This window comes from Onychomys torridus, chromosome 6 (assembly GCF_903995425.1).
Source record: "Onychomys torridus chromosome 6, mOncTor1.1, whole genome shotgun sequence".
NCBI classification, from domain to species: domain Eukaryota; kingdom Metazoa; phylum Chordata; class Mammalia; order Rodentia; family Cricetidae; genus Onychomys; species Onychomys torridus.
Window position 1 is genome coordinate 91,440,175 of NC_050448.1, and position 21,784 is coordinate 91,461,958.

Sequence of the window (21,784 nt, forward strand, 5' to 3'; positions counted from 1 at the left end):
GAGGACAACCTTCAAGAGGCAGTTCCCCTTTCACCATGTGGGTCCCAAGACTCAGGCCATCAAGGCCTGGTGGCAAGTGGCTCCCCTCCTGAGCCAGCCTGCTGGCCTGGTCATTGCGTAGTTCATCCCTACTAGTGGCACTGAGTTCCTTGCATGCCCTCTTTGCCTTGTACAAATCCTTGTCCCCTTCTTTTTAAGTCACTTTGCAGTGAGAAAACTTTCTCAACTAAAGGATAAACCAGTGAGAAGTCAGCTCTTCAGCTGTAGCACCAAAGTGAGTGATTGTGAATCTTTATTCTGAATTTAAAAGCCTAAGTATGCAGAAATGACTATTATTTGTTGTGGGCTTTATAAATACTAAGTACTCTTGTACTCATTGTATTAGCCCTCACAACTACCATTTAAGAGATAAAACAATTTTTAAAAAAATTGGTTTGTCCTGTAACTAATTAGATGGCTGAGCAGAAATGCACATCTGTGAGTTTTTCTTAGTCTCCTAATTTTTACTGTATCTTGGTTAGTATAAATGTCCTTCAAGAATTGATTTAAAATAGAAGTGTGTTGGGGAAGGAGGATGATTCACTCCTTAGGAGCAGTTCCTGTTCTTATGGACTGTGGTGGTTTGAGAGAATATAGCTCCCAAAGGGAGTGGCACTATTAAGAGGAGTGGCTTTGTTGGGAAAGTGTGTCACTCTGGAGGCCAGCTTTGAGGTCTCATGTATGCTCAAGATACTGCCCAGTGTCTCAGACCACTTCCTGTTACCTGCATGGTGTAAGGCTCAGTTACTTCTCAGAACCTGAATGCCACCATGTCCCATCCTGATGATAATGAACTGAACCTCTGAACTTTAAGCGAGCTGCCTGAATTAAATGTTTTCCTTTATAAAAAGTATTGTGGTCATGGTGTCTCTTCACAGCAATAAAAACTCTAACTAAGACAAGGAAGATCCAAGTTAGGTTTCTAGCACCTTCCTTGAACAGCTCACAACCACATGTAATTCTAGCTTCAGGGGATCCAACACCCTTTCTGCCTCCACAGGTGCCTGCATGCACATATATACACATACATGTGCATACACCAATACATACATAAATAATAAATAAAAATAAATCTTTATACTCTGTGAATCATAAAGATGTTCACTTAGAACCTGTTTTAAGACAAATGTTCTGTCATTATGTGTAATATAGATAGATACAGCTAACTGTTTTTCAAGTTGTTAAAACATAAGCGTGTAAACCTTTGGAATTCTTGACAGGTAAAGTCGCCGTCTGTAGTGAGTGACTAGGGAGGTCTCAGATGTTCAGGGTTTTCAGTGTACTCGTAGTACTGACTGCTCTGAATGCTGAGCGAGGAGAAGCGTTTGCCCGGTTGATCTGCAGTCTCCCTGTCTCTCCCTCCCTTGTTTTCAACAGCGATCACTGAGGAGACACTCTGTGTTGGCTTAGCCAGAGTTGGCGCTGAAGACCAGAAAATTGCAGCGGGCACTTTACAGCAGATGTGTACAGTGGACTTGGGAGAACCATTGCATTCTTTGGTCATCACAGGGGGCACCCTGCACCCACTGGAGATGGAAATGCTAAGTCTTTTCTCTATACCGGAATCCCAAAGTATTAATGGACTCTGAACATGGACATTTTCTGTTGTCTCACGTTAATTCCTGTTAGACTGGGTGTGCGGTATTTGTAGGACAAATGGCATGGATCTGTCATTTATCTGGAAAGAGTAACAGAGATGACAAGAGGAGGCAACAAGAGCTGTCCCAGTGGCGTCGGCTTTCCCGCAGCAGCTCTTCCCCTTTCATCATCATTACTGTCGCGGCCTCGGCTGGCTACTTGCCAGGGTGTACACACATGGAACAGATGAAGCCGGGAAGTGCGGCTGGACATGTACACACAGCTGAGAGATTTTCATAGATGGAGCCCGCCAGTGCAAGGAGGTTGGTACGAGAGTAACTGAGGAAACTGAATAGGAATCACGTGAACCCGAATTTTAAGAGATAAACAAGCACAGAGTCATAAGTAAAGCAAATAAAAGCTTGCTAACTATTCACTTACTGTCTTATGATCTCCTTATAGAAAGGGAGCTGTTGGGAATTAAGAACATGCCTTAGTTGGTAAAGTGCTCCTGTGCAAACATTAAGAGCTAGAATCCCCAGCACTCATGAGAAAGGTCCAGTGTGGGAGTGTAGGCTGTAACTCTAGCACTAGGTGGAGAACAGAGACAGGCAGATCCCTGGAGCTTCCTGCCTAATCTGTGCATGCCTTACTCAATGAGAGACACTGTTTCCAAAAAATAAGTTGATAGCTTAGTGTGGGAGTGCACTCCTTAAATCCCAGCACTTGGGAGGCAGGCAGGCAGATTTCTGAGTTCAAGGCTAACCTGATATTCATAGAAAGTTCCAGGCCACCTTGTGCTGTATAATATCTCTAAATAAATAAACATAGATAAATAAATAGTAGAGCAAGATAGAAGAGGAGGATACCCAGTGTTGGTGTTAGTCGTCACACACACACACCAATTATAAGAGGTTCATTTGTTTAATAACCTTTGTTGGTCTGGAATAACTACTGTGTTAGTTCAAGTCAAAAGTATTTCTAATAGCCTAATAACTTGACCTTTTTGCTTAGTATATTCATAAATATTAGTTGAAAATTTCCCTACCTTCTGGTATTATGTGTTAGCTAGAACTATTTTGATGTTTCATTTGGGATGAAATAATTCAATGTGTATGAAACATTCCATTTTCAGTCTCTGTGTACACAAGAGGAAAGAACCAAGTACCTTCAGTCAGTTTTATATTGTTTTCTTTGGAGATGTTAACTAAACATTTAAAATTATAAGAATAAAGGGCTTGTGGGTTTGGTAGTTGACTAGCTCACACCCTGCAGTTGTGACTGTTATAGTGCATGATTGTTGAAAGACACTGGGGAGTCATAGAGCAGGCTGAGAATTCTGCCTGTGTGGCTTTTCCTCTCAGGACATTCCCAGACTTCAGTTCAGCCAAGTTGGTGGTGTACTGGCGTGAGATGGTTAGTGGATGGAACCGTGGCTTCAAAGGGAACTAGAAACTGAAGTAGGAACACTTAAAAATTCAGATAAAGTGGTAAGTCTTACGATTGGTGTGTCCTGTTTTATCAGAAGCCCAGAATAGCCATGTACTAGTAAAGACCAGGCCTGGGACTAAACTAAGGACAAAGTTTCATATTATGTGAAGTTAGGCCTACATAGGACAAAGGTGACAAGCAAGTAGTTGAATGCCTATTAGAACCAAGGTTAATATGGTTCAGAATATGGTGAAAAAAATTACTGTAATCTCAACAATGTCTGTAGAACACAAAATGAGGCATGCTTTATGATTAGAAAAGAATGCAGGGATGAGATGTTAATAGAATCCCGACTTCTCAATCAGTAGATATAAAAGACTGGCACTTTAGAACCGTACATGGATGAAAAACAAAGATGCCTATAACGGATGAAATATAATGAGTACTGTCATTCAAGAGATGGAGACAACAAAAACACACACATAAGAGTGTACCGGTACTTGTTTGGAGGTGAGAGGACAGAGTGTAGAGGTGGCTTGTAGCAAATGAACTCAGGTTGTTAGGGCGGCAGCAACATTTTTACCTGCTGCGCCGTCTCGCCTGTTCCAGTATAAAGCAGTGTTAAAAGCATGTAAGTAAATTCTCAAAAAAGAACAGAATTAGGGCAGTTTAAAAAAATGGAAATGACAGCCCAAATTTCCTCAAATTTAGTAAAAGGTAATCAATACATTGATCCAGTATGCTCAATGAACTATAAGCAAAATGAGTAGGAAACCCAGTTAAAACTGATAAAAACCTAACAAGGAGCATGGGGCCTCAACAAATGAAATCTGAAATTAAAATTTTGGTTTATTTATTGTTTCTCAATCTGGCAAGCCTGTATGTGGTTTAACCTCAATTTAAATGAAATTGTAAAATGAAAACTCTTCACCAATATGAAGAGAGATGATTAGTTTGGGGGTCTACTGTCCTGAAATCCCAAGGTTAAGATAGAGATAACAGAAAGGTGTATACATGTGGTGTTTGTTTAGTAGTTTTTTAGCTATTTAAAGGGTTTGGATGTCTTGGTTTTGGGTCTCAATTAGCTTTTGCAGTGCTGGGGCCAGAGGATGCTTGACCCCATGGCCTTGTATATGCTAGGCAAGCATTTTACCATGTTGTTCCACCCTAACTAGTATTACATGAATCAAAATTATGATACAGTGAAACACCTTATAGTCTTGATACTTAACAGTTTCACCATCTAAAAGAATTCCTTTCCTCTGTCCATTTACCCTTCTACCTCATCAATAATTATATGAAGCCAGTGATCTGTTCTTTTACAATAGTTTTGCCTTTTTGAGAATGGAGTGGGGGATTCCATATGCATGATGTTTTTGAGATTCATACAAACTGTTCCAGGTAGCAAGAGTATTCCTTTTTGTCAGTTAGTAGAGTTTACTTGTATAGAGAGACTGCAGTTCATTTAAGAGAAAGAGGGAACAAAAACATTCCAAGAGCCAAATCAGAAAGGATCAGTCTTATGGACATGACCATTGTGCCCATGAATTGGTGGTAGCTGTGGTTGTTTGCACAAGATCAAGCCAGTCAACCTTCCAACATGGATTGGGGAGAGCACACGAGCCCCAACCCTAGCTTAAGAGCTGTTGATAGTTATGGGCAACTAGGCATATAGTTCCTGGTAGGTTGCCCATGCTCCAGTAGGAGTGACACACTCGTGTGTAGTATATGAGCAGCACAAATGGGACTCTGTTGGGCTTGTTTTAAAAAAGGAAAGACAAGTTGGGAAGGGGATGTGGGCAGTGTCCACAAGGAGTTGAAGGTGGACAGTGGGAGTCAAATGGGATCAAATCCATTGTATGCATATATGAAATTCTGAAAAAATAAATCAATACATTCTAATCGCTTGTGATGGTTGATTTGATCATCTGCCTGACTGCATTAGGAAATGCCTAGGGTATCTTTGAGGCACACTTTTGCGTGTGTTTGAGAGGTTATTTCCAGAAGGTCCAGTAAGAAAGCTCTTCCCTGAATATGGGTAGAACCATCCCATAGACTTGAGTTCAGGATCAAATAAAGGGAAAAGGAGAAAAACGGTTTCCTAAACTTCTGGGGATGTCTTCTGTATGCTGTGAATGTGTTGCTGTGATTGATTGATAAATACGCTTATTGGCCAGTAGCCAGGCAGGAAGTATAGTATAGGTGGGATAAACAGAGAGGAGAATTCTGGGAGTGGAAGGCTGAGTCAGGAGATGCTGCCAGCCACCACCACCATGAAAAGCAAGATGTAAAGATACCCGTAGCCATGAGCCATGTGGCAAGGTATAGATTTATAGAAATGGGTTAATTTAAGATACAAGAGCTAGGGCTGGAGAGATGGCTCAGAGGTTAAAAGCACCGACTGCTCTTCCAGAGGTCCTGAGTTCAATTCCCAGCAACCACATGGTGGCTCACAACCATCTGTAATGAGATCTGGCACCCTCTTCTGTATACATAATAAATAAATAAATCTTTAAAAAAAAAAAAAGATATAAGAACTAGATAACAAGAAGCCTGCCACAGCCATACGGGTTATAAGTAATAAAAGAAGCCTCTGTGTATTTACTGCGGGACTGGTGGGTAAGAGAGATTTGTCCTGACCACGGGCAGGTGGGACACAGAAAAACATTAGCTATACTAAACACCAGCCTGACACACCCCCCCCCCCCCCATCCACCAAGAAGTGAACAAGCAGCCTCATGCTGCTGTGGACAAGGAGCTGTTTCTGAACAGTGCTGCCCACACCATGATGGACTGTATACCTGAGCCCAAACAAACCTGTTCCTCTTACACTGCACATGCCAGCGATGGTGAGAGTGGCTAAACACTGTCCAGGTGACTTCCAAACGGGCACCTCTGGATCGCAGGCTCACAGCACTGTAAGGGAGTACTTGTTGCTTGTCTCTTGCAAGACAGCTGTGCTGTGACTGCTTCTGTCCCTTCCCCAAACACCGCTAGCTGAGGACAAGATGTAAGGTGGTTAATTTGCTACTTTCTCAGATCACAGATCTCTAGTAAAGTGCAGCTTAAGCTCAGTTTTTGTGTGCCCACTGGCCTTTGTGGAAACAGGCAGCACAGCGTCACACCCTCTTGATTCTTTAGTGTTGTGTCAGTGTCAAATCATAACAGGTAGTGTGCTTCCTTCAAGTTCTCGTCAAAGTCTCTTGTTTTCTAGTGCCTTTGCTTTCTTACATATGTGATAGTGTAACCTTCTCGGTACTTGCAATGATGCCTGTGAGATTTTGATTCAAAGTCCTCCATACAGTGGGTTTAACTCTTTGGGATGTAATCAGCTTCTTGAATCTATAGGTTTTTGTCACCAAATGTGGGAGGCATATGGCCATGCTTCAAAGAATTTTTCACACTGAATGCTTTCTCCTCTTTTCTTGATCTCTTGATGAATCTGATCATAGGAACGACAGACATTTCTGGTCCCACAAGGCTCTGAGCTCTGCCCTGTTCTGTTGTTTCATTCTTAAATGTTTTATGTGTTCTAAGTAAGTAAATTTTCCTGATCTGTCTTCAAGGTTATTGACTCTGGCTTCTTCTGTACTGCTATTGAGTTCATTTAGTGCACTTTTAACGTTTTGGTTACTGTCTTAATTGTCCATTTTTTTTAAAAAAAATTGTAATATTGTTTTGTGTGTGTATATATGCAACTATGTGAGTTTGTGTGCTCTATGTGTATGCAGGAGACCACAGAGAACATAAAGAATGTTGGATCCCCTGGAACTAGAGTTACAAAACATTGTGATATCATCACTTGGGAACCAGTCCAGGGTCCTTTGCAAGAACAATAGCTCTTAGCCACTGAGCCATCTCCCCAGCCCTAATCCCCAATTTCTTACATTAGCCTTTGTTGGAAGATTATTTGTGATTGTGTGATTGTGCATTTTTATTGATTTTTATTAAAAATTTTTTCTTTCCTTTTACATATCAACCTGTTACCCCTCCCTCCTCTTCTCCCACTTCCCCCACCTACCCCCCATCCCACCCCATCCCCTCTTCATAGAGAGTAAGGCCTCTCCTGGGTAGTCAACACAGGCTGTTATACCATGTTGGGGCTAGACCTAGCCCATCCCTCCTGCATCAAGGCTGAGTAAGGCATTGCACCACAGGGAATGGGCTCTAAAAAGCCAGTTCCTGTACCCGGGATAAGTCCTGGTCCCATTGCCAGGGGACCCATAAACACATCAAGCCTTGCAACTTTTACCCACATTCAGAGGGCCTAGTTCAGTCCCAAGCAGGCTCCCCAGGTGACTGTGCATTTTTATAGTGGCTACTTTATTTCATCTTTATTAGGTTACTCCAATGTTGATGTGGTTACAGTGCTTGGTCAACTCACTTGGAATTTAACTTAGACATTCTGAATATCATATATGAGATCCCAAGTCTTCTAAAATTCTATGGTGAAGTCAGCCTTTCTGTTCTCCTAAGCAAGCAATGTGGTCAAGGGCAGGGTGTGACTGCTAGTCTGTCTTGTCCCTACACTGGTAAAAGAGGGCAGCTTAAAGACACAGGTCAAACCCTGTGTACTTAAGTCTATTCACTGTGGAGCTTGGGAATTTAGAGGGCTTTTTAGTTTGCTAAGTAGGATCAACATCAAATCATTAATGATTTGAAAGTGATCCTGGGGTTCAAAAAGTTATATGGTTCCCCTGGGCTTCTGTGCCCCTCAGTCTTTCCCCTACATCACAGTGCCTGGGGCTCCCAATTCCTGCTCTGGCCAGGAACCTGGCGTTCTGATGACTCTTTATTTCGTACTTTCCTGGGCAGGACTTCATCCTCACCCATGTGGAAGAGAAGAGAAATTTGCATTGCCTTTTGAAGCCATAGCTTTTCCAATCAGAAAATCTGCCCTCTCTTCAAGTTGAAGCTTCTGTTGGCTTCCGTAGCTTCTGGCTGTCCCCACAGTACTGCCTCCAAGTCTCCTCAAGCTAACAGGACTATGGATGTGTTAACTTTACCTTTTGGAGTCTGCCTAAACCAACATGACCTATACACTAATTACTACTGAAGGGGAAGTTGCATGACGTAGAGAATTCCTGTAGTTAAACATGATGATCTAACTCAGTGCCTAGGGTGAGGACAAGGTGAGGCTATCAGGCAGTCCCTATTTTACTTACAATTTTAGATGATCACATTTCTAAAAGTTAAAAGATGGCAAAATTATAATTGATGTGAAATTATACCTTTGCTTACATGGAAATATGAATCTGTTTACAAAAAGTTATATTTCAAAGAGAATATTTCTTGCTAAATACTGTTTGGAATTTTTTAGCTTTGTATTGTCTTATTTTTAATCTTTTAAGTTTAGCAATAGCTGGCCTCCAAAACAATAAAGATGAACTTATTAATTTATACAATACTATTTTCAAAGATTTAAATTTCCCATTAGAAAACACATTGGGGGGCTGGGGATTTAGCTCAGTGGTAGAGTGCTTGCCTAACAAGCGCAAGGCCCTGGGTTCGTTCCTCAGCTCGGAAAAACAACAACAACAACAACACATTGGGCATCGGTATCTGTATGTATGTGCCTATAAAAGTTATATGCACACATGTGGAAGACAGAGGAGGACATTTGGTATCTCTGGTTTATTCCTTTGAGACAGTTTCTCACTCAACTTGAAGCTAGGTTGGTGGTCAGTAAACCCCAGTGATGCTCCTCGGCTGGGGTTACAGACACCGGTGAGGCCATGTCCAGGTATTTACATGGATGCTGGGATCTGAACTCATGACATCATGCTGTTCAGCAAACCTCTTACTACTGAGCCATCTCCCCAGCTTTTTTTTTTTTTTTTTTTTTTTTCTCTCTTTTTCCAATAAATCTTGATTGCCAACTGTGTGGGACTGTGTATATTCTAATGGTACCTCATCAGGCTCCTCTTGGTTTTAGGATTTAGCAAATATAGTTGAATTGTCTATTTAAATGTTGGTAACACTGTTAAGCATGAGTTCCATGGTAGACTTAAAAAAACCATGTTATTTTAATGTGTATAACCGGTTGTTTTCTTGCATGTGTACCACATGCATGCAGTGCCAGTGGGGGCCAGAAGAGGGCACCAGATCCCCTGGGATTAATGTTAGAGATGGTTGTGAACTGCCAAGTGGGTGTGGAGAAACTGAACATGGATCTCCAGCCCCAGTGGTAGGTTTTTCAAAGCTTGGAGGTAGGGTTGGGGAGTGACAATGTTCCAATCATCTATCAAAGTGCTGTTCCGTGCCTTTTTTCTCCTTGAATAGAATGCAAACAAGTAAATTGCTGCCATTCTCTTTACATTGTTGATATGTTTGCCTCTCCATCTTTGTGTGTCTTCAGTCTAGATGCAAAGCTTCCTTGTTGCTACACTGTGAGAAACAGGACAAAATAAGGAAGAAAACAAGCATTTAAGAATTCCCAGAGGGTTTAAGAGAGATGGCTTAGCAGTTAAGAGTGGTGTCTGGCTGCTCAGCTCTTCTAGAGGATCCTGAGTTCAAATCCCAGCAACCACATTGTGGCTTACAACCATCTATAGTGGGGTCCAATGCCCCCTTCTGGTGTGTAGAAAAAGCACTTGTGTATGTAAAATACATAATCGAAACTTTAGCTGGACCTAGTGCACTTGGGAGGCCACTTGGGAGGTAGGTGGATCCATGTATGTTTGAGGCCAGCTTGGTCAACATAGTGAGTTCCAGAACAGCCACCTGTCAAAAAACAAAAAACAAACAAACAACAACAAAAACCACCTCCAAACAACCAAAAAGTTCACAGGAAGTTGTGTTTCATAAGTAATAAGTACCTTGTCAGCACTATATACCAGGAATGTACACCTCCTCCAAAAATCAAACCACAAATGGAGACTCGGAGTTTAAAACAAACTAGTAATGGCCATTTCTAAGGAAGAAGCAAAACAGGTAGAGAGGGGGCAACGAGAAAGAGCCAGGACTCTGAGCTAGAGGGCTGCTCTGCACTGGGAAGCTTGCCTTGGCGGCCAGGCCACACAGGCAGGCTTCTGGGGAAGCAGTGGGCTCTTTTAGAAGCAAGATTGGCACAGCATGGAACTGCAGTAGAGAGCTTGTCTCAACCTGTGTGAGAGCTGCAAGGGTTGTGACTGTCCACGGGCCATTGTGGACTTGGGCTCCGGGGCTAATTCTAGGCAGCACAGCAAAGGCAGATTCCCTGACCGGTGCTGCAGACCTCGCAGGTTAAGAGTGGTGTGTGCAGTGGGGCCAGGGAAGCTGAGCAGGAAGCCGGTAGAGCAGCTGACATCAAAGCCCGGCCCAGTGGATGCCTCCTATTCCCTGCCTAGAGGCCAATTCTATGTTGCTGTGAGGGGCTGAGATGGCCACGGCAAAGCTGGGCATGGACTAGGTGGGAAGATGAACAGTGCTCACATGTGATGCTGCTCAGTCAAGTCCTGGGATACAATAATAGTCCTGGAATGGAAAAGGAGAATTCAAAAGATTTCAAAGGAAGGGAAGGAGTCTGATAGGAGGGCAAGGAAATAGAGGTGGCCAAAGCCATGTTTCTACTTCTTAGGATTCTATACTTCTGAATAGAATTGTCACCAAGAAGCAATTTGGATGGAAGAGTTTTATTTCTGTTCTGGCTTGTACGTTGACAGTTCTGCCCTGAACATGGCACATGTGCCCCTGATGGCCTTTAAACGACTCAGAGCAAACACAAGTGAAGCCAGAGTAGAGGAGCGGTGGAGACTCACACACAGCAAGCAGCACGTGTCCAGGCTGGGAGAATCTGAGAAGGTGCCATGGAGAGCAACCCTGTAGTACAGGCAAGACTGATAGTGAAGAAGGTGTGTGAGCATGAGGCAGGAACCTAGTGCAATGGAAACTCTAAGGAGTCTACAAGAGAAACCCTAACAAAGACTGCTGTTATGGGGGACAGAGCCTGAACCGGCCATCTCCTGTAACCAAGCCAACACCCAAGTGGAGGGATTGGACACCAACCCAGCTACAAAACTTTCAACCTAGTTTGCCCTTCCTGCAGAATATTCTGGGATCAGAGCCTAGCAGAATCCTCATCAAAGACCAGAGAAACTTCATCCAGCAACTGATGGGAGCAGATGCAGAGTCCCACGGCCAGACATTGAAGAGGAGGAGGAGGAAGGATCAGAGGAACCGGAGCGGTTAGGGACACCACGAGAACACAGCCCACAGAATCAACTGACCTGGACTCACCGAGATCAGGGAGCCTGTAGGGGTACGACCCAGGTCCTCACGTTATGACTGAGTAGCTTCGTGTTCTTGTGGGTAACAGTGGGAGTGGGGATGGTCTCTCACTCTATTGCCTGCTTGTGGGACCCTTTCGATCCTACTGGGTTGCCTCATCCAGCCTTGATGTGATGGTTTGTTCCTGGTCTTATTGTAGCTTGTTTGGGTTGATGTCCCTGGGAGGCCTGCTGTTTTCTGAGGGGTGGGGATGGGGCTGGATTTGGAGGGCAGGAGAGTTAGGGGAGGAGAGACTGCAGTAATGATGCAGTGTATGAGAGAAGAAAACAAAAGAATCCTTTTGACAAGATGGCATGGATTTTTCTGGATTTTTTTTTTTCATTTAAAAATTTTATTTATTTAGAGACAAGGTCTTAATTTGCAGCCCTGACGACCCTGGAACTCACTCTATAGATTGGACTGGCCTCAAATTCAGAGATCCACCTGCTTTTGCGTCCTCCTGGATACTGAAATTAAAGGTGTACACTACCATGCCTGGCAAAGATTATTTTAAAAGGGATTACTGCTGACAAGAAAGCTTTGGAAGGGTCATGTAGACTAGGTCAGCTTCATGTCAGATGAGGTCATCCATAGAGAGGAGGTAAGAACAACTCAACGCTGGTGGAAATCTCCAAAGAGAACTATAAAGGGATTTGAGCTAAAGGAAGAGTATGCAGAAGAGGCTCTGGGTCAACACCTCAGCATCCAGTCTCTGTAGATTCTGGCCCATTCAACTCAGAGACATGACCCAAGAAGACTTTTAAACAGAAATTTAATTGAAAACAAATTTTCAATACAGCTGTTTATGATCATTTTAAAATACATTGCGGTTAAACAAAAATATATATGTGAATGTACGCAAGTAGAAAATGAGGAAGATACATACATTGTGGACCTGCTGTAGTGCACTTGGGCAAGTCCTAAGAGTTCACTGCAACATTTTCAAACCTCCAGGATGCTTACCTCTGACATTCCTACCTAGCCTTGCCTTGTATGTAAACATTTTAGAAATGTTTAGAAGCTGTCATTCTCACGAAAAGAATCAACCCCAAATTACCATGTTTAAAAACCATTAAGAGCAGGGAAGTGAAGTGGGGGCCTGTTCAGGATATACAAAGAAGGGATCTGGCAAACTGTCAGTCACATTATTTCCAAATTAGGGGAGAAACATACAAAAAATATTTGAAGATAAACTAGATAAAAATGGCAAGTGTATTCTAGGGACATTAAATGGTGTTTTCATTAGAAACCCCTTCAAGAGGGATCTCGGAAAGAGTTTTGGATGACAAAATATCTGGGGGGAGTAGACAGTCCTTAAAAGATATGGCACTATGGCAATTTTCCACCAAACCATGGGAGGTGACACAATCCTCATCGGCTGTGCAGTCCAAAAGGCCCCAGCCCAATCTCCATTCTGCCAAATCCCCAACCACATGGAAAATACAAAAGTAGATTGAGCGACTCACAGTCTAACTGGGGAGAAACAGACAGAATGAACAGAAACCCAGTCTGGACAAAGATGGCGGAGCTGCTGAGATGTTCCTGCAGTGGGTGACAGCGTCCTCCTGACCCTACCCTTCAGTCTGCATCACTCCAGTCTACCAAGAGGGACTGGGAACTATGTGTGTCGTGAGCCTGTCAGCACAAACCCACTGAGTCAAAGCAGAAAAGGACGTACAGGACTTATTTTTGTTTTTTACGCTTTCCAACATCACTGTCAAAATTACAAATTTGTATTCAAAGTTGTGGTGGAAGCCCAGGCTTCTATTTACGAAACAGACTTTTCATATTGAAAAGCTTTGTGTAAAATGCAGTCTGCATTTAACCAGATACTATTTAACCCTTCTGAAGATCGATCTGTGCTTTTCGGCAGACGATTCCCCAATGATGTTCTTGAGGGCGGGCACTCTCTTCATACTGGCACAGAGAATGCTGTCAGTGAGCAGCTCCCCCACGACTTCCAATGAAGCTTTCTTCTGATTGCTTGTGAAATGGACTTACGGAGTTCTAGAGCCATTTCCCCAGCACGGTTTGGGTTCCACGGCCCAAGTTATGAGGCAAACATATAGAGCATAGGAAGAAACAGGCTGGGGGCAGTTTGTAAATGTTCTTCCCATAGCAACAGCACCTCGAATGTTCACCAGTTTTCCAGGAGTCTACACAGATGTGCTACAACTTCATGGGTCTTTTAAAAATCATCCATCAGAAAAGATTGAGTTGCTGCCATACCACAGACTCTCCCCACATAAGGACTCCTTCCTTCCTCATGCTATGAGAATCCTGGACTAGATTTTAAGATGCTGTCAATCATAAAATCATGCAAAATTCTCTTTATAAAAATGTGAGAACACGAGAAAAGCCTCCAAGTACCCAGGCACATAAATATTTAGCAGAGACATCTACCTTGTTTTCTGTGTTATCTGTAGTTAGGAAATGGCTAAATATAAACCAAAGATGACCTCATCAAAAAAGCCCTACCCATTTGGCTTTTAAATAGTTACACCTCTCTGCTATATTTCTGAAAACAATTCCCTTGATATACAATTTTTCACTGTCTGTCTTGATTCTGTGGTAGAGATCTGAATCATTAAGGAGGCCTGTGTAAATCATATCTTAAGAGTCTTTCGTAGAACAGGGAACTGGAAAACAATGTTTCAGCAATGGTGACTCTTTGTAGAAAGACAAGCACACAAACAAAAGACCTTAACTGGGCCAACGTAATATATTCACGGAGTGGCCTACTATTTGCAGTTCTGATTAAGATTTCAGAACTTTACCCGAGTGAAGTAGAAGATGAGTTCCATACATTTATTCACTGTCCCCGATCTGCACAGCTCTGAGAACTTGTAAAGTGAAAATGTTCTCCAATGGCTGAAAAAGAACATGGCAGGCAGGGCTGAAATGGCATGACCTGTGACTCCACATGCCATTATCTAAAAGGAACCAGTTTATAGTAGATTAGCAAGATCAGGAAAGTAAGCCAACATTCAACTGGACTGAGCCTTGGGCAATAATAAAAATTCACTCACAAGTTAAAAGTATCTAAAGTACAATTTTGTTTCCTTTTTCCAAATCAAGAGCTGGTTTTGGAAGAATACAAAGTAATTATTATAATTTATTCTGCAACAAATACTATGGAAATAATCTAAACTTCACAATTATGTAGGAAACTGAGAAAACATTCCATTTATAAAGTGCCTTCATGGACCCAAACTAGAGGTCAGAGTTCTTTATTGACAGGCCATATTTAGTCATATTTACAGAACGGCAAGGTCACACAGGGAAGCAGCACAGTACAGTGGAAAGAACTCTCAACTTGGCATCAGATAATGGCATTCGAACATTGGCTTTGCCACCACTTAGCCCTGTAATCTTAAGGAAATGACAGCTTTCTGGACCTCAGGTTTCTCATGAAAATGAGAGGTAGTACCAGACTGTTCCCAGCACAGTCTTTGCTTAGGTGTAAAATTCTATGGTAAGTAATGCATTACTCTTAAATCCCAGCATTTACACCTTGTTGGTTCCCATGTTACTATCTGTAAAAACATGAAAGTTCCGATCAGCTATTGATTTGGCTGCTTTATAGAGGTACATAGAAGTCACAGTATTTTGGCTGCCAGTATATATGTGTAGGCTCTGAAGAATCTAGATAAAGGGAAATCACAATGACATCTGTTGCTATGATCTTATGCCTCCACTACAAAGAGGAGTGGATGGCAGTAGAGGAACACTAACCTACACATAACTAGATACTGCCCTTCAGAAAGACACACACTTCGGTCAAGTTCTTCATCAAGTAATACAACGAATTTTGAAAATACACCTAGTTGGGGATGTTTGTCTGGTAAGGTAACTTTCCCTGAACAAAGCAGGTCTGTTATTCAGAGAAAAGACTTTGGTTATTCATAGATTGGCAAATTTATACTCAGATTGGCTTTTTAAAAATGAATATTAGCCTAATGTTAGGAGTATTCTGATTTAATTTTACTACCATAACCAGGTAGTATTTCTTAGTGGGACCACTGGTTAGTATTATGTCTGTATCAAGAACACTAGAAGATAAGCTTTCTTTCTGTGAGAGGTTGTTTCTGCTCACATTTTTTTTTTTTTTTGGTACATACAGGTATGCCAACATTTAAGCAAAAGTGTAAATGCCAACCTGCAGAATGTTATGAGCTGGTAAGCTCTTGGAACAAAGTGCAAACTTAGTTCACATCAAACATATTCCATGCCTCATCAAAGGAAAAGCAATGGTCATGGATTGGGCACTGAGGGTCTAGTTAAACACAAAGACACATTTCAACAAAAAACGTCACTTCTGTAAATCTGAAAACCAGCAAAGTTGATTCCATGTGTGCAATAGAGTGAGTCACCAAGATTAGCTTGGAAAGGCTCACATCTGAGTCTGTGCCTTCATCTAGAACTCTCAATGCCAGCAGCCTGCCCCAACCCATAGAATAACCTGGGGTCTGTCAGACTCAACTACTCAGAACGGAAATGAAAAGCAGTACAGGACCAGGACATTTCCATTTGTACGTTCCCTCCTGAAAGACTACCAAATTTGTTCCAATCAAACACAATCTACTGCAGGGAGTCTTGGCTTTAGAACTACCTGGCAGAAAGCAAACAGGCTTTGAAACCACCACTTGATTTACAGAAAGGGGACCACAGACATTGTGTGGTATTCTGCTGCAGTCGAGACTGCTAGAGCTCTCCTGGTACAGAAGAGTTCATAAATTGTAGGTCAGAAGTAGGACAAAAGGAACTCAAAAACTCAGGTGAAAATCCACAATAAATTCGGCCACCTTACTGATAAAGTGTCTGTCACTGATCTACACTCTTCATTTTTGCCTTTCAAGGATTTTAAAATTTTGCTAACAATATTAACTTTTTAAACTAAGGGGAACATTTGTAGGGATAAATGGAGCACAGTGGGAAAGTGTTCACCCAAACAGCATCTCTCCAGAAGAACACTTGAGTGTTAAGCACCTGTCATCTCTAATTATAGTTGATTTATAATTTAAGACAGGGTCTTAAACTGGTCTTGAACTCAAGAGATCTGCTTGCCTCTGCCTTCTGAGTGCTGGGATTAAAGTGTCCATGCCCATCGAAATTTTATTTTTCAAGTACTCAAGACCCTAGCTAGAAAACCAACTATTTATAAGATACCCATTTTAGAAAGAATTCTATATCACCACATTTGCTCCACAGTGATAACAGTTCACACTCAATCAAATGCTGTCCTAGAATTCCTGGAAGTAATTTGTATTTGTGCAAACAAAACCAGAAAAACAAAACAAAACTGTACTACTTGGCACCTGAAAAGAGGATGAAGATGTAAAATGTCACTGTCACAGTTACGTCTGCCAACTCTGCGGTGCTTTTTCTCATCACTATCAGAATCTATAAAAATGATGAGGAGACCTACTGGCGGATTTCCCAGACAGGTAAAGGGTTTAGAACCTGTAACGGAGGAGAGTTTTTGGTCTAAATGAGTTTTTGCAATGTATTTGCACTTTTGAAACTAGTCTACAAAGTATCTTAATGTGATCACTGAATTTTTTATAAAGCAAATAATGTTCTTTTTCACAAGACAAGAAATTTAATATACTGAAACCTATGCTGGAAATACACAAAAGACAATTATATATGTTACTAGCAAGTCTATTTTGTACAAATTACAGAATATCCATTTAAAAACCATACATATGACCTTTGATGATACATTTCTATGCTGGCAAATATATTTTTGGATACAAAGGCACTTTGAAAACCCAATATGGTTTGATTCATAAGTTTGCAAGGTACAAACAATTTTACAAATGTATGATTACACTGAAGAGCGTCAACAACTGTGACATTCCAGAGAAAACAGACTTCTGTTTGTAAAAACAACACTGGTTTTGTGGGAATAAAAGCAGTGGTTTCCAGCAGCTTTAGTGAAGATATTCAGAAGACTGGCGGCCGACAGTCTGAATTTCTCACTGGCTGGGTGTGATGATAGGATGGGCTGAAGGTGATCAGCAAGAACCCCCAGAAAAAAAAAAGAAGAGAGAGATAACCCAAGACCCCAGAACAAACCCAGAGACCTTAGCAACCGGAATGGTTTGGAGGGAGAACACACAAGGCCACAGTCTGGGCAGGATCCAGTGTGATCCCCTGCCGACGCCGACTCTACCTGCACTAACTGGGTGCTTCTGGGTTGTAGTGATGACGTCTCCATTTTAGAGCACTGGGTAGTACAATGCTTTGGATTGTACAGTACTGGAAAATTTTGGTCCGCAAACAATTTCTTTTCATTGACTACATCGCTGCAAAGTCAATCTGTACATAAAGCTGCCTCACTCCAGCCTGAAAAGTCAGAGAGAACAATTAGAACCAAACCTGTAAAACCTGTAACGTGGACATTCTAAAAAAGTGGTAGGAAAGCAAACACCACCTCATTTTTCTTTGAAAATGGAATCATTTTTGTCTTCTGCTTCTAAGAAATAATTGACTTTCATTTTAAGTTGTCAAACCACTACAGAAAAAAAAAGATTCCATGCTATTAGTCACACACCCTACTCATGTGCTATTAGATGGGGTTATCCATTGGCCATCACTATTTAGAGGCCATGACAGTGCTTGATTAGCCACTATTAAAACCAGCTTAGCACAGGCTAGCTCTTCCCATGACAACATAGGCACTTATTTAATAATCACAGCCAGCAACTGGTTACTTATTTTACATGCCAGTTCCTTCAGTTTGAGATATGAACTTGCTATTCAAGAACATTGCTCTCTAAATTGCGCCCTATTTCATCTATATTATCCATTTTATTCTCTCAATTGGGTCATTTCTATTAGTGTCAAACACAGTATAGTTTCCTCTACCTTAAAAATCTTTTACATCACCCAGCATCCCTTCCTGCCTGGATAGTCTCAATCTCTGCTCTTGTGGGGAGCCAAAATTCCCAGACATGTCCACAGTCACTTCTCTAATTCTGTTTCTCTTGCAGGCATTTCAGCTCTGATTTTACATCTCACCACTGCTGTGGATATCGCTCTGTGTAAATAAAGTGCTGATTGGCCAGTGGCCAGGCAGGAAGTATACACAGGACAAGAGAATTCTGGGAAGTAGAAGGCGGGGGAGACACCGCCAGCCGCCGCCATGAGAAGCAACATGTAAAGACACTGGTAAGCCACAAGCCATATGACAAAGTGTAGATAAGCAGAAATGGGTTAATTTAAGATAGAAAAAGTAGATAACAAGAAGCCTGCCACAGCCATACAGTTTGTAAACAATGTAAGTTTCCATGTGCTTTCTTGGTTGGGTCTGAGCGACTGTGGGACTGGCGGGTAAGAGAGATTTGTCCTGACTGGGCCAGGCAGAAAAACTCCAACTACAAATGGCGCCCAACGTGGGGCACGAACCCACGACCCTGAGATTAAGAGTCTCATGCTCCTACTTGTCTCTCTCAAGTTAGCGGCAGCCTGCCAGTTTGAGCTACTATGGCGGGTACCTGACGTGTGCGTCTGACCTGCAGTATGGCAGGAATGAGGAGTCTACAAGCGACACTTTACTCTTCTGCGTGGTAGATTTCGCCTTTGCTAGTTAAAAAAAAAGAAAGGTTTCTAGGCTATGCACTGCTTTGATAGAACTGCTTCTGATAGTTGATGGTACACATGGCTCCAGACCCAGAGCTGGCGGTAAGCTGTACCACCGCCATGTTGGGAATCTGAGGTGGGCGGAGCCAGCAGCCACAGCGGTGCTTCAGTCTTACAAAGATGGATATTACCCAGAGAATCTGGTTTATATTGTCTTTGGGATTTTTAACTACAAAAAAAGATCTGATCATAGAAGCTGTTGAGTTAAACAAATATGTAAATTTTAAAGGTACCTTGACTTCAAAATTTGGATATAAGGATATGTTGCTTTGAAAAGGAGTCTCTGCTTCTGTTTCCACAGAAAACAAGAGGCTATGGATCTGTTCCAGATTAAGATACATCAGGTTTGATCAGCCAAGACCACCTGAAAAGTCTCCAATGACACCATGGCCCAGATGATCCAGCATCCAGAATGGTTTCAAGGAAACTGGCTCAGAGGTTCACCCTAATGGACTACTCCATAATCCTAAAATTTTCTTTGTGTCCCCATAAGATACAGCGCCCCCCTCCAGCAGAAAGTAACAAGAAAAACTACGCCCAATTTCCCAAAATTATCAAGCTGGCTTTGGAGATGGAATTGGTTCACTCCTTCTCTAAACCCAGACATATTGCTAAAAAAAAGGTTAAAAGATTTTTATGTCCCAAATCAAAAGAGCCCTCTCGTGTGGGACAGAGAAAAACCAATATTTTTCTTTAAAACAGGTTGATTATAAATGCGATCTCTTTCTAAAGAAGAAAAGGGTATAGATATAATAGGATGAAAGGGTAGATTAAGGAAGGAACTTACTTCTAAAGAACAACAACTTGTTTAAAATGTTTTACATTGGTATAGATTTTAGTCTATTGATACAAACTTAAAGTTAATTTTGTTATACTATGTATATATTTCTACTCGTGTTTAAGGTATTATGTTTGTATAGCTCATTTAAAATTGTAATGGATAATTAAAAATAGATTAATAATTAATCATCTGTGATAATCATACTCATAGCCATGTTAGTTAAGTCTTCTAGGTATACATAGAGATATTTTAGATAGATAGGTAATCTTCAAATACTTCAAAGACCTATAGAATATGGCATTTAAAATATTTTTAAAATTTAGACTTTCTGGACAGTGAGACATGTCTGCTCCTGGCAGCACCGATTTACTTCAGAGAGGAGGATGGGCATTGAAGACACTTCATATCTTATCTTCACCTTGACAAAAATAGCCATTTGGGCAAGAAACTGTTCTTGCCTGGACTGCTTGATCAACTGGACATACAGGACCCATAGAATGGTGACCACTGAACTTTGCTTGACAAAATGGTCCTTCAGGCTCCTGCTTCACAGAGAAAACTGACAGACATTCTACAGGACACTGAGAAAAGTGACCAAGAGACTCTAGCCCTGTGGGCTGAAGACAAATGCCCCAACTCTACAAAGAAACATTAGGTGACTATCCAGGCTGCCAGCTGTCTCTGTCTACTCTTATAAGGCTCCTAAAAAATGCTTACATCCTTCTCCCGGTTCTCAGGTAATATTATATCCTTCTCAGGTCTTTGATGTGGTTAAAAACTAGATAGTTATAATTTCCTCAGTTATAATACATGATAAGTTAGATATAAAACTTTAGACTCACAAATATAAGATAGACAGGATATCTTCTTTAATATTGTAACTGTAATTCTTGCTTGATAATTGTTTTGTTATATGTAATTGTACTATGTAAAAGTTAAAACCTTCCTTAAAAAAAAAAAAAAAAAAAAAAAAAGGGAAAGTGCTGTGGATATCGCTCTGTGTAAATAAAGTGCTGATTGGCCAGTGGCCAGGCAGGAAGTATAGGCAGGACAAGAGAGAAGAGAATTCTGGGAAGTAGAAGGCGGGGGAGACACCGCCAGCCGCCGCCATGAGAAGCAACATGTAAAGACACTGGTAAGCCACAAGCCATGTGGCAAAGCATAGATAAGCAGAAATGGGTTAATTTAAGATAAAAAAGCAGATAACAAGAAGCCTGCCACAGCCATACAGTTTGTAAACAATGTAAGTTTCCATGTGCTTTCTTGGTTGGGTCTGAGCGACTGTGGAACTGACGGACTGGTAAGAGAGATTTGTCCTGACTGGGCCAGGCAGGAAAACTCCAGCTACACACCACTTTCTACACCTATCTGTCAAGCCGCTTCTAAACTGCTCATCCATTCCACACCCAGTTCTCAGTCCTGGTTATCAGGACTGATCCATATTACCAGTCTCCTCGTGCCAAACACCTTCCCTGTGACACTTTCCGAGAATAGTCACTGGTCAATCACTTGCCAAACTGTCAGTCTCCTTCACTGTTTCTTCTATAACTGGGCAATAAACACTGACAAAAGGCTTAGTCCTTGTCATCTATACTGGTTCTCTAATGGTCTCCCCTTAGAGCCAGACTGTAGGTCAACCTTTGTATGTGTCCATACCTCCACGTTTGTATGTCCAGACTGGAGCTTGCACCTACCACTTGCTTTGGAACTTGACATTGTATTGGGGGTATCTAAGAAGCAGCACAGGGCCACTGTACTCTCTTTCTTCCCATCCAACCAGTTGACCTACCCTCAGTACTGCTCCTTCTAAACCTCTTGCTGTTTCTCACATCCAATATCCAATCTACTTGCAAAACTTGGTGGCTTCCCATCCAAAATATTATCCAAACCAGAACTTGACCACTTTATATCATCTCCATCGCTTTGAACCCACCCTAGCCACCATCAACTCTTGTCTAGATGTTATCAATGCCCCTTGCCTGGCTTTCACATTTCTGTTTATTCTCAAAATACTAACTACAAGGACAAGTGTCCCTCTATACCTCCAACCACCAACCACCC

General features: G+C 41.7%; 2 protein-coding genes across 5 annotated transcripts in view; one reads left to right on the forward strand and one right to left on the reverse strand.

The window, feature by feature from the left end:
* Dph5 (diphthamide biosynthesis 5) overlaps nt 1-18,364 on the forward strand; it is a 45,838-nt gene extending 27,474 nt beyond the window's left edge. For 2 of the 4 annotated variants that reach the window (XM_036190871.1, XM_036190870.1), the window contains exon 8: nt 1,417-2,051. In XM_036190871.1, the coding sequence (XP_036046764.1) occupies nt 1,417-1,628 (212 nt within the window). In that variant the 3' untranslated portion in view covers nt 1,629-2,051. Of the gene's footprint in view, nt 1-1,416; nt 2,052-11,074; nt 11,094-18,293 lie in introns of those variants that run through there. The other 2 variants (XR_004945247.1, XR_004945248.1) reach the window with 2 other exon arrangements.
* Nucleotides 16,875-21,784, reverse strand: part of Slc30a7 (solute carrier family 30 member 7) — a 65,402-nt gene continuing 60,492 nt past the window's right edge. The window contains exon 11 of the mRNA XM_036190867.1: nt 16,875-17,646. Coding sequence (XP_036046760.1) covers nt 17,599-17,646 — 48 coding nt within the window. The 3' untranslated portion in view covers nt 16,875-17,598. The remainder of the gene's footprint in view (nt 17,647-21,784) is intronic.